The following is a 17,934-nucleotide window of genomic DNA, read 5'->3' on the forward strand; positions in this document are numbered from 1 at the left end:
ACAAAACAACCATTTTTCCCCCCAATTGTAGACCTTGGATGATTCTATCTGCTTTTTTTACAAATGCTACTGCTCATATTGTACTCCATTTTCTTCGGTTCACAGAACATAGTTTAAAGGTTTGTCTCTAAAGGCAGAGGCAAGTATAATAATTTAAATTTAAATGATTTAAACAGACTCTTGACACGCTGATGCCTGTTGATGAATTTCGAGGACACTTAAAGGAGTCGTTACCATAAATTCAGAGGCCTCGGGAAAGGAGTAAAAAAAAACAAAACAAAAGAAAAAAAAACAAGTAAACAAAAGAAGTAGGAATAAATCATGTGGGTATTTGTCATTGAGAGACAGATAAACAGCTTATTTTTTTGGTTGACCTTGCTCATGTATCATTTCACTGCACCCTTATCTGATTGCTGTTGTGGCCGCAGGCTTCGTGTCCCTTAGTGACTGATTCCATAGCATATATTTGTTTAAACAAAGATGAATTTGTCATGGTTGCGTTTAATACGGGGCCAATCGCATTTAAAAACTTTTTCTAGACTCCAATTTGCCGTGCATCCACTAGGATGTAAATACATTTATGAGTTTGCTTTGACTGACATTATGGACTGACAGTAAATTCAGTTTCTGGCTGTTTACCAAACCAGAGAAGATCCCCTCCCTGGATTGATGATGAACTGTGGACTGCTGCCAACATTAGATATATATATATTTTTTTTTTAAACACACATCATAAATACATCAAAAATTAAAGGGAAGGATACACTTTCCTCAAAATGATCTGTGAGAAAGACTTTGCCAAGACTGGTTTAAGCATAAATTACTGGCTGAGAGAAGCCCGGCCGTGGCTTTTTCTTGAATAAGATGTCAAACTTGAGAAGTAAGTCACACTGACTCTTGGCCCTCGGTTAGGTAATGTGTGGCGCTATGCAAATGAAGGGGCTTGAGAAGCCAAGCGACTGCAGCCTAATATTTTTTTGTCAAAGCATAACCAGCTGCAGACTTGTTAGTTTGTCCGTAAACCAAATGAAAGCACACTTCAGCTCTTTCTGTAATGACCCCAAGATCTGAGAAAATATACACTGTACACTGACACTGTAATTAGTTACTCATTTATCTATTTATTTCTTTATTTATTTCTTTTATTTTGGGAGCCTTTTAACTGATTTAAAAGTGAGTATGTTTTTCCTGCCAATTATTTTTTTAGGCTTTGTACTGTTGGCTGAATAAAATAGACAATGTGCATACATTGTGTTTGGCTTGTGACTGGCATTTTTTTAAAAATAACAACACAGATCAGACAATTTGTTGCTGACGCAATCAACCTGAAGACCTTTATACGACGTTTTGAGCCCGTACTTCTACCATGGTTCTGCACCACTATATAATTCTTTACAAATCAGCGAGAGAAACGGTACAAAAAGCAATAATTTCCTCTTTTAAAGGGGCATTTAAACTCAACAAAGCAGTTAAATCTGTTCCACATTCCCCCTTTCAATTAATCCTAAGCAGCCATTAAATCTATAATTCAGTAATTTCTTCATGCATCATAATGTTCTTAAATGTAATGTGTTTTTAGCATTTTAAATCATTTTGTAGGTGGTTGCTTCCAGTCAGACGTGGCCTGACTCCTAACAGCTACACATTGTAAATGCATTATAAGCTGCAGAGAGGCACAGCGGTGGCCCAGGGGACTGCATTGTCACTTTCCTTTTTACTCGTCACACCTCAGACTTTTCACCAGTTATGCCACCTCAGGAAGTTGTGCGGTTGTGGCTCCAGGTCAAGGTCCAGTATACTAGCTGTCGAAATGAATGAACTGCACAGATACTAGCAGTGTCCAATAACGCAAAAGAAAACGAACAAGCTGCAGGTTAGGGAGCTGTTCCACTATGTATTCCGTCTGCGAAGTCATTATTATTTTGGATTCCAGTGCAACAGATAGTTTTGAACCATCAGAGGCAAACTCATTTTGCCAGGGAAAGTGAGAGAAATACAAATTCCTTTTAATCTGAGTTGTCGATGTCACTCTTATTTTTGGCTGTTTGACTTCAAAATAAACATATAAATGATTTCAAAGTGAGAACATCTGAGATCTGAGGCAGCTTGCGTGTACGCAGAATGTTCAGTGTCGGATAATCAAAGGAGCTGGTAGTGGATTTGTTACAGAGCAAAAGTGGGTGAAACCTGTCACTATTCGCAACGAGGAGAGACGACGCGGTTCTCAGCGTACGGGGGCTTGCATATCAACAACAAACTGGACTGATAACTTTACAAGCAACTTTACAAGAAGAGATTGACTTTTATTCTTGACGAGCTCTGCAGCAGGCGAGTCCACATGTACCAGCAAGTCGCCAGTGGCAGTTTGCATCCCTCACTGTCTCGATGGAAAAAAAAAGGTTGCAAAAAGGCGTCCTTGTTAAAGAAAGCTGCCCAAAGAAAGAAAACTGAAGGGAGGCTGGAGACTAGACCAGACTGCTTTGAACAACAACCTTTAGCCATTCTACACTGGTCTGAAAAATGCCTTTAGTCGCTGCAGCATCCCATTAAGGTGCAACATGAGAGGTCTTCGGTGCCATTTTGTGCTGACAGCCATCACAATGTAGAATAATTCTCGCCCAAATGGACCATGCCTCAAGCGTGCACGGGGGCACTGAAGCAGAGAGTGTGTGTTGTCTTTACAAACTCACAGCAAATTGCTCAGAGCATTCTAAGGTCTATTTAGATACAAGTTGACTTCTGTTGTGGAATCTCTGAAACTCTTGCATGAACTATAAAAATGAATCCAACATTTGAAAAGAGTTGAGCAGGACTGTAAATAAAATGCCAGAGGTATTCTTGTCAGAGAATCTTGACAGCAGCGTCTGATGAAATAGACCTTTCTGGTAAGTTCAATCACAAATGACAGGATAAAAAAATCAGACTTTAAACCGAACACGCACAGAGGATTAGCAGATTACTCCGTGTTAAAATAATAATTATAGCTTCCCGCAATTCAGGTATAATTAACAGTGAAAGAATATCAAGACAGTACCTATCTATCATTCTCTTTCTTATCGGGTTCAAAGCATTACTTGAAAACAGGCCAACTCTGCATTGTTTAACAACAACCTCTAGTTTCTCCCTCAGGAGAAGCTGGTGGATGTTGTTGGGTTAAAGCTTGTCCTGGGGGATCACAACGCTTACGACCAGCAGAGGATGTATTTTCCTTGCAGGGAAACCTGGTGTGTCCCAGGGCCTTATTCCAGTCAATCAGGACTGCTGCACCTCCAGGGAGACACCTCTGGGTCTTGTTAGCAGGTGCAGCCAGTGGTTGTTAACTGAGCACTCGCTGGACTATTTTGTCCTTGATTTTAAGTTAACTTTTGGACCTGAACTTTTAGGAATACGATATCAAATTTCCACTCTCTCACATCTAAATACAAAAGAACAGCAGTGATCTAACTGACCTAGCTTAGCAGAGCGTTAGAGAGAAATCCTTCTTGTCATGGTAAAAGAACACTAAGCACATATTACGTGTACAGTAGTATTGTATATGTAGGAGAAACCAAGTTCAAATCAAGTTCTGAGATTAGTACAGGTGGACCACCGGTATGAATATTAGGCCCACTGCAGTTTCCGTTTGTTTATGGTGGCGACAGCACCTTAAATGCAACGCAGCATAAACCATCTATTTCACTTAAGTCGTTGTCAGAAAGGTCCTTTTGAGCTGGAAACAGATGATCCCTGTACTGAGAGCTGACGCCTCAGATATGATGACATTGATTAACTACTTATAATTAATATTGATCTGATATTAATTTATTAATTCTTACAGGATAAAGTGCATGCATGTAGGTGGTGCCCCCTTTTGACGAGCGCAGTAATTAGACTTAATTACATGTTTAATAATTTGATTCCCCTACAACCTAAAGAATTTTGTGTGCATTCAATGACCTCTGCATCTCTTGGTTAAGTTTAAAACCTATTCACACTTTCAAAAATGTGGAATTGTTGCTCCTGACTCCATCAATGAAACAGGGCAATATTAGAAACTCTTTGGGAGAGGTCAGAAAACTCATCTCAAATCTCATCTCATCTTATATAACCGATTGGAGTCTATCCTGGCTGTCATCGCGCGAGAAGCGAGGTCCACCCTGGACAGGTCGCCAGTCTAATGCAGGGCTAACACAGAGAGACAGACAACCATTCATACTCACACCTACGTCCAATTTAGAATCAGCAGCGAATATTACGAGCATGTCTTTGGATGGTCGGAGGAAGCTGCAGTACCTGGTAGGCAACCACCACCTCCTCTCAAATCAAAAATTTGAATTTGTAATTTGATCCTTATATTGAAACTGAGCTTTGGAAGTTGAATATCCACTGCATAATCCAACATTATCTCTGTATGAGATTCTACAGGAAGCAAAAGTTCTACATTGATGAAAATGTGAAATGAAGTAGTATCAAATTTTCCCTTCGACAAACATCTAAAGTAATCATTTTAGCCATTAAATAATGACAGACTTGCGGTGGGTGGAATCATCAGGGGTTACTGGCCAACCTTGTGGTAATTAAATGTGCAGGTTATATCGCCTACTCCGATCTGAGCTCCCTAAATTCAAGAACAGATGGTCTGCAGAAGGCACGTTTTCTGCCAGCTACAGTAAACACACTTTTAGGGTCAGAAAGTTATAATTCACTTCTGACAGAGGTAATCCCACTCACTTCAGCACCAGTCCTCCAGCAACATTAGGTTTGAATTACATCCCCTTCACAAGGTGTTAGGTTAAAGAACTTTCAGTCCGAGTTAGCCAGCTCATTTTTCATGTACCTTTGTGCATGCAGCTCAGCCTGGACCATTACACGAGGCAAGTGTCTGTGGGCACAACAGAGGCAGAAGCAGACCAGGCTGCAGAAGAAGAGCTCACCTCTTTCGGTGTTTGGGACTCCCAAGTTAATGGTTGGTATGGAAGGATCAGCGTGGTCACTGTAGTACTCTAAAAACACGGCTTCCTTTTCCCAAGTCTTCTTTATGACCGGAACTAGAGGAAGAAGAATCAGACAAAGAATCAGCAGAGCATTCACAAAGTTTCACAACAAGCCACCACCACCACCACCCCGGCTCTGTTGCAATGCAGATTTTTTTCCCTGAGCAAATCATTATTTCATGTTGATTTCAATACACGGTTTCTCTGATGTTTCTGTTTGTTTTTGGAAGACAGAACTCAAAGACGATAGTGAGATGACATGCCCTTAAATCTTCACTCCTTGTTCAAAATGATTTCAAAGCTGGGTAGTGGGGGCAGATGCTAGGTTATTTTGTCATTTAGGGAAAAGACTCATTCTTATAATAGAATAGCTTGAATAAGTCCAACCTGTGGCACTAGATATTTGATTTGTCTTACAAATGCCTATTCCACAAGTAAATACATCACAAAACTACTGAATTGCGAGCTGTGAAATAAAAATTTAGTTTTATCTTTACTTCCAGAGCTGCAGTGTGAATCATTGCATTTGCTGTCAGTCCTTTTCTTCTAGTGTGTGCTAAATGCCTGGGAGCATACTGAGACCTGTGGCATTTGACCGCGTGTCCTCTTTTGAAAAACAGCAAAGACAGTGTAGGCTAGCAGATTATTAAGTGTATACTATGTCCCTAAGCTACTAGTACAGAAAATCAAAAATGCTGGCTGTATCGCCTCTCGGAAACAGATAACTAAACTTAAACCTTTAAACACTGTGATGCAGGTAGCTTGTATGTGTATAAAAGGGGATTTTATTAACCTGTTTTGTGATGGAAACATTAATTTATCAAATAGTTTTCATTTGTCGCACAGGTTTGACACAAGGATTTCATCCTATTATAAGTGTATAGTGTACGTTTATACTACAGGTCCCATTTTTTAATGAGTTCCTGTAAAGCTGGACTAAGACCACGAGAGTTTTAAATGTCTACCCCAATTTAGAAATCAGGCTGTATCACAAACTTCAGGAGAAACTTCAAAGATATATTTCCCACTTCCCACAACAGTGCAACACACAAGAAACAAACCATTAAATAGACTAAATCAAAGATTTCTCTGGGAAACTGAGACGGCGGTGCAACAACTTGCTGTAAGTCTATTGATTCACACTCCAGTTAGTGCCAACCACCAATCAAAAAAAAAGCAAAAGCAGAAGAAGGAGAACTCGTAACTTCATAATGCTGTGCAGTGAGAAGAAAGCAAAAGGTGGACGAGCAAATGTTTGGAAGAATCTCTGTCAACACTGACATGCTAGCTAACAGTATCCTCAAATGCTAGAAAGTGTATTGTTCCTGGACAACACACTCGGCTTTTCTTCGCCCTTGTAGACTCATTGCTCTAAGTGGCTGTTGTGATTAGTAATTATTTAAGATATTAAATTCTAAATGTCATGTGACATTTAGGCTCAATGTTATTGAGAGGACCTTTACAAGTCTATGAGCAGCTCAGGAAATTTAAGACCGAATCTGTGTGTTACAAGGCAATCTGGGCTGAACCTCGAGTACTGAATGATAACAACAACAATAATAATCATAATAATAAATTTAATTTATATAGCGCCTTTCTAGACACCCGAGGACACTTTACAAGAACAGATGAGACAGATTAGACAATTAGACAAGACAGAAAGGACGAACAGCTCATGGCGAGCTAACTGAGAAGGTGAAGACTGGCTGAAAGGCGAAAAAGCCTGGTCAAACAGATGAGGCAGATCTGAATGAGTCCAGGGTTGGAGTGATGTGTATCTCGGGGGGGAAGGGAGTTCCAAAGGGTGGGGGCAGCCAGGCTGAAGGCTCTATCCGCCAAAATGTGTCAGCTGGTGCGAGTGATGGAAGAGCAGAGCAAGATTAGAGGACCGCAGGCTTCATGTTGAGGTGTGTGGGTGAAGGAGGTCCGAGAGGTACCGGGGGGCCAAGGAGTGGAGGGCTTTGTAGGTAAGAAGGAGGATTTTATAAGAGATATGGAATTTTATGGGGAGGCAGCGAAGGTGGGTAAGTGTGATGTGATGTCAGGATTTGTCTGCCGGCGGAAAATGACTGCTACCACAACAAGTCCAACCATAAACACCTGAAGTTTTGGATTACCATGACCTGGATGACCGAGAACCTTCACAGACATCTGAACCACTCAGATACAGATACAGATACGGCTTCTCATCGATGGAGAAATAAAAGAAATCACAGAAATAGGCTTTTGTGCCGTTTTGTGGGTTTGCAGACACAAAAGTCAATGTCGTCTTTAAGCCTTTAAGCAGGCGCTGAATGGTAGTAGCTGTCGTTGTGGTACAGCTCTGTTATGGATTTCTTCTCTTTGACATTGTGAAGCTTTGGAAAGAGTGTCCAACAATAATGTAGTTTGTTTCAAATTTGTAAAATCTATGAAAAAAATCTAAAAAAAAGAAAATACTCAAATGATAATAACTATCTGTGTACGTGTTTATTTTCTTGGTAATAAAATCAAGTCATAATGGAGAAGACTTGAACATAAAAAGAATTGCGGTTATAGATCAAACTGTTTTTGTTACCGGTATATACACGTTAAATGGATAATGTCTATTGCATTCTTAATCTCTGCTAACCTTTGATATACAGCATAAATCTAATCATTTATCTTCCTTATATCTGAAAGTGATACTGGCTCCCTGGCAGGGAAAATGGTAATCAAGCTAATTAGTGAAATTACTTTTGAGCTGCACCCTTTACATGTAAGTGCAATTTGTTTGCGATTGACTTAACCTGCTTCATTTTTATCTGTTCAAAAGAGAAGCCGATCCATTGCAAACAGTGTGCCAGTAAGTCGCATTGTTGGACGACCGTGCAATTCCCGCATCAAGGGAAGCACAAAATTAAGCACTTCAAGGTTTGTTTGTTTTTTTCTCCCCCCATACAATATTAAATCCTTTAAGACAGCGTGGTGGAGTAATTCAGAGGAAGATTTCATTATAACAAAAGAGGAAAATTGCTCACACAGTCGCACACGTCAAAAAGTAAAACAAATCCATTACAAGGAAACAACAGGACAAAAACGTGTGCCATCGCATGAGGGGAAATAGTGTGTCTCTATTGGATTCCGTGAGAGCGTGGGAGTGTGACTCACCTCTTTCACTGTGGAACTTCCCACACGTTTTCACGGCAACAAATATTTCTTCTTTATTTACAGGCTCCCCCTTTGAGGAAAACAGGAGACACAAAAATCAAAGAATGCCCGTAAGAACAAATCATCACAAATCACACGTAGTTGAAAAGGAATCTATATTATACGCGGCCGAGCAGTTGAAATTCAGCTTCCAGGCTAAATTCAGTGTCCAAGTGATCCCTCACTGTGGCACACTTCAAAGTGCTGGATTTTATTCACTTATTCATTTTTTGTACATGTTTTGAGGTGATCTGACCCTCTTCCTTCTCCTTTTGAACCTCATAACCATACAGCATATTTAAAAAGGACGTAACGCTAAATTAGACCGACATTAGTGGAAGTAAAATGGAAGTGCTAGCAACATGTGAGACAGAAAATCAAGATAAATGAAAGTGGATAAAAAAAAAAAGAAACATGTCTTTGTGCTTTGTTGCAACACAATTTAAAAGATTAACGCACGAAAAGATTCACTAAATCAACAGCAGACAGAGGGCATTAAAAATTAATGGCAGAGTTAAAATATAATCAGCTGCTGAACAAACATCAGTTTTCCAGTAATAATAATGGATATGATGTTGGGTACTGTATCTCTAAAGCTCGGTTTATATTCCTAGAAGGGATCTATGTAGAGATTACACTGTAGTGGGCTGCGTCTGTGTAGCATTTACACTGGTGAGCTGGTGTGTTGGCATCCGGCTGTAAATACGCTGCTACGCAATCAGTTGAAGAGGGACAGGAACTGATGTGGAGTTAAATACTGGAGTTAAAGCTACTACATATCAACTAACAATTACACAGAAACACAAAGAGAGAAGAGGACGACACTGGTCAGGCACAACATTATGACCACCTTATTAATATTGTTTCAGTCTCCCCACCACCAGAACAGTTGTGAGTCAGCAGAGAATAGACATGGGCCTTCTGAGGGTTATTAATTGTTGTTAATGGGGGTTGAATTTGGAGTCCAGGTCAACAACTTATGCTGTTTTTTTTTAGCGCGTGGGGTGGGGGTGCTTGGTCTGGTCTAGGTGGGTGGTACAGATTTGGAAAGAGTGTCCCACAATAATGTAGTTTGTTTCTGACAGAATAAAACTCAATGCAGAAAAAAAAAAAAACAGAACAAGAACAAGAACCAAAGCTTGAAGCACGACCTGAGAGCAATAAAATCTATAAAAAAGACACACACAAAAAAAAAATATTGAAATGATAATAAGGTTAACACCTTGTGCTGTTTTTTTTTTTAAGTTGTTCCTAAACTGCTATGGGTGTGGGGGTGCCTGGTCTGGTTTAGGTGGGTGGCACATGTCTAAGTAACATCAACATGAATAAATGCCAAATGTACCCCAGTTAGTAAAACCACTCTTCACAGAAGCAAAATACAGTAAAATAAAAAAGAATAAATAAGTGCTTGTGTGTGTCTGTGTGTGTTTGTGTGGCGCTTTAGCTGTTGTCAGTAGCCTTCATGGTTTGTGGATGAAAAGTGTCCCTGAACCTACTGGTTCGAGAGCGGGTGATCCCCAACCGCCTGTCAGACTCTTTTATAGTCTATAGTCTATATCTGGGGTTGGTTGGAGTCAGAGAGGATCCGCTGTGACTGTACATGTCTTGGATGGCTGGCAGCTCTGACCCGGGGATGCACTGGACTGATTTTACAGCCCTTTTTTACCCCAAGACGGTGAAGGTTATTCACTTCTCCTGTCAGTGGTTTTAATGTTGTGGCTTATTGGTGTAGACGGTGTGTAGGACAGGTTAGACTTTAATGATCCACAAGGGAAAGTGTAGCTTCGTAGTTTAGTTGTTACAAAAAGATGAGCGGTTAGTATGATTTATGTTATAATTAAGGCTTAGAATTATACTACAACTAAAAAGTTGAGTTTAAAACAATGTACATATTATTTGCATAACATCTGTTAATTGGAGTACTTGGTCAATATAACCGTGAGATTTTTTTTTTTACTTTGTTCACAAGACTGTCAAAGACGGATTAAATCGTAATCCAAATAGTAGAGTATTGAGATGCTTCACTGACTTAAGACCCAAAAAACCTCAAGGAAACTAAAAGACTTTCTTACTGATGACCTTTGGTTTTCTTCCCAGACCTCATTGTCTCTTGTTTGTGTGTGCATTACTCATTTATGAAAATGACTTGTTTTATTGTGAGAACAATGTGTGCAGGTAGAGAGGAAGCGCCCTTGTGAAAACTTAGCTACCACCCAAAATACAAAAAAACAAAACAAAAAAGACACGTTTTGCTGCAGTCACTTTGATTGAAGTCCTTCACCTTGAATCCACCTCTTGAGGCTCTTGATTCTTTTCATTTTTTTTTTGCTTTTTTTAAAGCTGAAGCCAAGTGCTACTCTTGGCGACTTGGCAATTCGTCTCACAAGATTTCTGAGCACCGCGCGATTACAACACGTCCCTTCTTGTTTTGTCTGAATGGAAACTTTTCACTGAATACTCATTACACTTGTGACCTGCTGCCTGAGCTGATTTCTCCTCAAATGAATGTGATTTTATGAGGACAGGGATTCCCAGAGAGTGGGAGGTGAGAACCACGTGAATATAAATCTGACCATTCAGACTGCGACAAAGGTGTTCCAGATTTAAGACCACAACTGTGCCCGCTGTATTTTGTGTGAATAACAACTTACAAGACTGAATTTACTTACTTCTCATCTGTCATAATAACCAAACAATTCTTCTGAGCTTGTAGATGCATGTGTGGTTAATTAATGCGGATTAAGGGATGCTTGAGTCTTTCTCATCAGTTTAATCGTGCTCATAATTCAACAGACAGACATAGCTGGAAAATTAAAAAATATCCACCAATGGAAGTGTAGCTGCGGCCATTTAAATCTCTACTTGACACTGAGAGCTCTGGCCTTACTTGCGGTGTGACCCAATCATAATGTATTTTTTCTTTGTCTCACCCACTCACTGGATCTGACTCCGACACAATGCAACATAAAGCGTGGCCTAAACAGAGTGCAAATTATTTCCTGCAGAATGATTCAGAGAAACCATCCAGCTCTTTCATGGTTGCACATAAAACTGCCTTTTAATAATACGGTACATAAGAAGCTGCATGTGGCTGTGTAATTATGTCTTGTATATTTAAGTGTCGCACCTCACACACAGTTTTGTATTTGCAGACTCTTTGATTGTCTAATCTGATGCCAAGATCCTCAAGTTCCATGTAATTACCTGCTTCTCACATGCGAAGCTGCCGAACAAACTCGCTTATATAGAGGACGCAGATATCATTCAGACACGCAAAGAAGTACACACGCTCGCGCAATATATGTGGTGAATAAAGGAGATGAAAAGGATTGAGGACAAAGACAAATTGAGAGGGTGGTTAGTCACCAGCTGTGGACAACATGAATTTACATTTATTTTTGATCTAAATGTGACAAAAAGATAATTCCAGCAGCAGAAGAAGGAGAAGAAGAGCTGAAGAAATTAGTCCGCGGACCTACTTCGAAGTCGTATTCAGATAAGATGGAGATAAATTTAGTTAAAAGAACATAAGTCAGAATAACCTCTCTGATGTCCCTTCTGGAAATGATGCAAGAAGATGTTGCTTAGTAACGGGGGGGTAATTGCTTTCTTGGTGGATGACTAAATTTGATTTAGCAAAACAAACCCAAGTCTTCTGTCTTTTTAGGTTAATGCACGACGTTCTACTGAACGGTGTCTGACAGCAATAACACACGTGGCTGTACTCCGCTGTAAAATATTGGTGCTCCACAGACGTGTCCTTGGGCTCAAAAGGCCGAACATCGTATATCAACACGGGGCTGCCAACGTCTCACTGCGAAGCATCCTCTGTTTTATGTTGTCGTTTAATTTCGTTCCCCTCTCCGCTTCCTGGGAAACAATGAGACTGATCAGGATACAGAGCAGATACTCACACACAGTGGAGGGTCTTTGCTCAGGGTGGTCGCACAGCTACGGGCCTGAGGAGAGTCCTCCGGTTCAGTGCACAGCTCGGGAACCGCGGTGAGATGCGGACCCTTCCCATTGTCCCAGATATACAAGGCAACCTGCAAAGACACGGGCGGATCTACTGGAGGGCGACAGACGGGGTGCGTTCGTTCAGATATTCATTATTTACTGAAAACTGAAAAGACGTGTGCTTCTTTTTGTATTCTTTTACAGTAAACATGATAATTTTGCTCGCTCAACAAAATACTACTGAGCATATTTAAGATTTAAGACTGCGCCACAAAAGAGATAAAGAGGATGGAGAGGGAGAACCTGGGAGAAGCAGAACAGGATTTAAAGCTTGTGTTTAAGTACTCTGCAGGGGGATGATGGAGATGTTACAGTAAAAGAATATGTAATGAGGAAGGGGCAATTAGTGTTTTTTGAATTGTGGCAACAGTCTAGCAACGAGCACAATGCACAATGCAACCTGTAAATTGTGCCGTTTCGCAGATTCAGAGCAAAATTACCAAACTAGATTAACACAGTAGCAAACACATTAATCTGTATAAATCCAACTTTCTTTTTTCCACGTGTAATCTCTGCAGACGAAAATCACTCTACTTTCTTTTCAATATAAATAAGGGGGAGCATTTTAATTGAATCTGCAAGAAAAAGAAAAAGAAAAAGAAAAAAAAACTCATGCCATCTCTAACCGAAGCACCTTTTCCAGACGGAGCCTGATAAGTCTGATGTTGTGTTTACTCAACAAAATCCCCAGACGCCTCACCGACTGAATTTCAGTGATAAAAAATAAGAGCCTCAATGCGGCGCCATGACAATTCTCCAAAGTAATGAGATTTCAGTTCAAGGTTAGATGGATTTCATGGCTTGCTCTTTTTGTGCAAATAAATTATAGCATGTTGACACTGGCTTGAGTGTGAGAAACAAGAAAATAGCTGAAAACCCGGAGACTCATCATCCCTCTCCAGACAAAGCAGGTCTCAGTGTAACCGTGCGCCTTGCGTTTCATCTTACCTCATGTTTCAGGTCAATAGTGAAGTCGGATTTAAGTGGCTCATCTCTCACTTTGTTTGCGAGCCTAAACACAAGAGTTTCAAATCCATAAATGAATAAGAAGTGTGACCGCAACCGCTATAACCTGCACGATAAGAACAAATAACAGATTTACTGCTCATGCTCACCGAACAACTAGCGGGATGCTTAAGGCCCAGGCTGCAGCGAAGTCTGGATATTTAAAGATGGAGGGATTCTCCGCAAAGGCGTAGTGGTGGATGATGGTCGACTCCTCATCACGCAGCGGCTTGCCAAGAAACCACTCCTGGTAAATATGTTTGGGAGGCAAATTTCAACATGTTCAAAAGGTGAAAAAGAGGATTTTTCTCCGTTAACGCGCTGAGAATTTCACCAGCTTCTGGTCTTATTTTTGGAGCTTTCATCCTGCACTTGTCAGAAATATCTTTGATTTTTTATTTATTTTTTTGGTGAGTAGGTGAAATAATGATTCTTGACATATCAGAGGTAAAAATAAGGTGATATTTAAAAAAAATCTCTGGGAAGATCAGCCATCAGCTGGTTAGCATAGCTTAGCACCAGCGCCTCTTAACCCTTCTCCTAATCTCGCCATCTGGTTTTGGAGATTTTTAGAGATGTGTGTCATTTATTGAAGTGAACAGTTTCCTTTAACAAAGGCAGACAACTTTTTGGCTTGACTTGAGAAGCTGGCACCTGAACAGACTGTTTAATCAAATACCGTTTTTATTTATGTGTCAAATAGGGTAACGCATCTCATTCGCTGAAGTTAATTTGGCAACTTGGAAAAATAAAACCTGCCGTTCTTAGCTCAAAATGAGGCTGACCACGCTGAGCTCTAACACCTGAGAGAGAAGTCTTCGCTTGGGGCTTTGTTGTAATGAATCAAGTCATCAGGATGTTGTCTCACCTCCTCCTCCGAATGAGGCTGTGGATATGCATGTAATAATGAAATCCACCTCTGCCTTGGGACTGAAATACCATTCAGTAATCTAAATAGGTTGGCATGACAATAAAAAGGGAGAGCAAAGCAAGTCTTACCTATCTGCATATAAAAGTAAGGGCTTTTCCCCTGCAGCATTTACATCAATTAACATCATACGTAGCCTCGTTTCGGCTAGATCTCGCCTTGACAAGAGAAAAGAAGGAACTATAACTAAGATCAAACCATGAAAATATGACAATTATTTGGATTATTTAAAAAAATACTGAAGGAGAAATTTATTTTTCCAAGTTTGATTGAGAAAAGAAAATGTATGATTTCCTGCAGAGCTCATTCAATATTTATATTCGACCTACCCCACCGACCCATATGGAAGAAAAAATAATTTCATGATTGGAGGGACAGGGCTTAAATTAGGTCGACAGCTGAGACTGGAGTGACATGTCTGACAGGTTACGCCGTGAGCTGGTGCAGCTCGGTGTAGCTCAACAGCTGCAAAGGGCCTGAGCCAACCCGATACAGTATCTCTTAATTGATGCAATGATGGGCTAAGCTGGAGCTCTGAGCGGGAGGCTCTGGTGCTGCTGATGAATTTGGCAAACGGAGACGGAGACAGAAAAACAAAGAGAGGCAGAGAGAGAGAGAGAGAGAGAGAGAGAAATGCACCAGGTTTAGATTGTCTGCTTACTTTATTCTTGTCAAATTTCCCAAGGACTTGCAGAAGGGTTGCCATCTTCACATTTGTTTCCTCCTCGAGAAATACAATCCAGGAGGAGTTCTTCCCAAAGGAGTACGAGAAACTGAGAGATACACACGGACACAGATTATAGCTTCATCCTCTGTTATTAAATAATGACGCACCGACAAATGGAGCATTCGCATGCATGGACAAAATGTACGAATATTGTTTTTTAAATTTTAGTCCAGTCTGAGGAGTTTGTGCTGGCACAGTCAGATTGAGGCAGCTTCGGGGAAACAAAGGCAAATATATCACAGCCACTTTTTCAGGACGGGTGGACATCTAATGGTTTCATGTGACTTTAATGATCTAGGTCCCGAAATCTTCGGATGAAGAGGACAGACCCAGACACATCTCAAAACAATCACGGAGCGCATATTGGATTCTTTAAAAGGCCGGGGCATGTAGACAGCTGTGGCTAATGTCATTATCATGCTGTTCACACCACTGAATAACTGCTGTAATAGGCTTACTGTCACACTTACAGACACATTAAGAAGGCATTTATTATAATGGGGAGCAATCAATCCCGGCCACTGTGTACATAACGGCAAACCAAAATGTCCTCAAAACTTAAATGTGACCTTCCAAATCTCAACACATGAACATTTTGTCCACATTATGAGGCATTAAAGAGTAAAAATAGTCCAGGGATACTCACTAAGGCAGCAGAGGAAGGATGCTCCAATCTCCCTCATTATCTGATAAACTGTGAAGAAGCAGAACGACTGGTGGCTGCTGCAAGAAACGCGACACAAAGCAGAGATCACTGTTAGCGCTGTGCAATAGCGACACAAAGCTAAAGACAATTAAAGTTGCTTTGCTGCAATCAAGGACCCCGAGGGTGAGTCTGGTGTTTAGAGAGACTATACTGTAACTGCAGGGTCAACTGTCTGATCAGTGCTAATGAGCCACTTCTGGGCCTTGCTTGTCCCAGTTGTCCCAGTGGTTTTGGCTCATTTAACTACAAACCCCAAACACTGCGCGGCAGAGCTCACTGTTCTTGCAAGTTTTAAATGGATTTTAATTCTAATGCAATGCACAGCCACTGTTGCTATTAATTTCTATAAAAAGGAAAAATCTATTAAGAAATCCTCTGTGAGTTTGGCATATATGACTATGAGTGTTTGAACTGTGTCTGAACCCTGTGTCTGTGTCAATCCAGAGACCGCTCGGATTGACTGTGCAGTTACGGATTAAGATTTAAGGTTAGTTAAACAAAGCTAAATACTTTCACAAAGACATGATAACTTCGTTAAACTGCAGACCCACTGATCATCATGATTCAGTCAGCTTTGTGTGACAGTTTTGAGCGTGTTTTACCTCTTCCGGTTTTAAATACTGACTAATGCCACCTGCTGGTATTAAGAGTTATTTCACCTCACTCAGATGCAGAACCATTGACTGTATATGCTACAGACAAACCCATTGTGATGTCACCCGTTGGATTCTGAACCTCGAAGATGAAGCCCAAAGTGGGCGGAGCCGACGGTCGCCATGTCGGATGAGCTTTACTCCGCCCACACTCGGATACTCGGAAATATGGACATTAGGGGGTTGTGTGTGGGCGGAGCTAAAGGAGACTGGATGTTGAGCTCCGCCCACCCAACTCTCCGCTACGTGTTAGCTCAAGCTACCGCTGGTCACTCAAAGTCCTTACTTATGGTTGCTGCCTATGCAGTCTGTGCTCGTCTGGTGCTATCTGGCTACTGGCTGTGTGGTCAAGATACTTACACAGTGACACAGACAAAATAACGTTGCTTGTCACTGCTATTTCTCCAGGGATACGAGCGGCGCCATCTTGCGAGTTTGGAGCCAGAGTCTGAGCAGACTTACTCATATAGGATTATACACTGTACTTTTATTTATTTTATTTTTTCCAACACCCACAGTCCTATAGGGCCGCTAAACGGAGTGATTTGCGTGGTAACTGATAGTCATTGTGACGTCACATATGTTTTCCACAGCGCGTCATATAACTAAACGAAACTTCAAACAAAAAAGGGCCACTTAAACATGAATCAATATTATATTAATTTCCTAAACTGACAGAAACCATACTCGGGAAAAAATATATATATATTTATATATGGTATGTATTTTCATGTTTTAGTTTGACACAAGTTCCATCCACTCACATGGTGGGGGTGGAGCTTTTAATCAATACTGCAGTCGGACACTAGGGGGAGCAGTTCCGTTACATGTAGAGTGGAAGGCTTGTGTGTTTGTGTGTCTCTCCTGCTCTTTTCCTGCAGGTAGGAAGTAGAAGACTGGGGTCCAGAAGAGCAGAGTATTGGCTCACACTCTGACCAGTTGGCCAATTAGAGACAGAGGAAACCATTTTTGCATTTTGAAGCTCTACTCGGAGCCTACTTAAGATTCAACAGTACAAAATGCAAATTCCAAATCAAGATTCTTCCTTTTGAGTGCAGCTAGAACAGGTGGTGGTGTCAGTGGGAAATGAGGGAAATGAACAGCTTTCTCCAGGTCTTCAGCTTTATAAAACTCATGTGAACATCCAGGAGCAATGCAGAACATGCCTCCTTTAATTCGTTTTATAATCTGATCCTCTTTCCCCGTCATTCTCAATGTTATGTAGTAGCTCAGTGCGAAACACCCTGTGTTTTAACAGTGTAACTTAAACGATTTTGAAATTCCTTACCAAACTTATATCATCTTTTTGGTATGAGAGACCTTCTTTAAATTATCATAACTACATTTATTGTTTCACGTCCTCTTTAAAAGCCTCTCCAGCTCTTTGTTTGCGGTGTGCGGTGGCGACGTAGAGCTGAGGTAAGGCTGGGGTACCCTTTACATTCTGCGCACACACAGTAAATATTGTCACTCCAGTAGGTTATGGGTTGATGCCAACCCCTCTAAGTTTTGTTCACTTTTGTGGAGAAGTTAGTCAGGCCTTCTGTTTTCTTTTCCTTTCTACACACAAATCACTAAGCTAGGCTCTATTTTGTGATACTTTTGTTTCTTTTGATTAGCACCACCCCCACAGCTCCTCCTCCCCCAACATTTCGAAAGAATTAATTAAGTGAAAGATTGTAAATAAACCCTTTTTTTTGACTGCCATATTCGCTATCTGCTTTCCATAGTTGTCTTTATTGGTTGTCAGCATTATT

General features: G+C 40.7%; 1 protein-coding gene across 1 annotated transcript in view; it reads right to left on the minus strand.

The window, feature by feature from the left end:
• Positions 1-17,934, minus strand: part of b3glcta (beta 3-glucosyltransferase a) — a 64,320-nt gene that overhangs the window by 8,085 nt on the left and 38,301 nt on the right. Inside the window, exons 5-11 of the mRNA XM_047595226.1 lie at positions 15,465-15,541; positions 14,753-14,864; positions 13,274-13,410; positions 13,107-13,170; positions 12,056-12,187; positions 8,103-8,172; positions 4,914-5,027 (exon numbers count right to left, since the gene is read on the minus strand). Coding sequence (XP_047451182.1) covers positions 4,914-5,027; positions 8,103-8,172; positions 12,056-12,187; positions 13,107-13,170; positions 13,274-13,410; positions 14,753-14,864; positions 15,465-15,541 — 706 coding nt within the window. The remainder of the gene's footprint in view (positions 1-4,913; positions 5,028-8,102; positions 8,173-12,055; positions 12,188-13,106; positions 13,171-13,273; positions 13,411-14,752; positions 14,865-15,464; positions 15,542-17,934) is intronic.

This window comes from Mugil cephalus, chromosome 9 (genome assembly GCF_022458985.1).
Source record: "Mugil cephalus isolate CIBA_MC_2020 chromosome 9, CIBA_Mcephalus_1.1, whole genome shotgun sequence".
Lineage (NCBI taxonomy): Eukaryota > Metazoa > Chordata > Actinopteri > Mugiliformes > Mugilidae > Mugil > Mugil cephalus.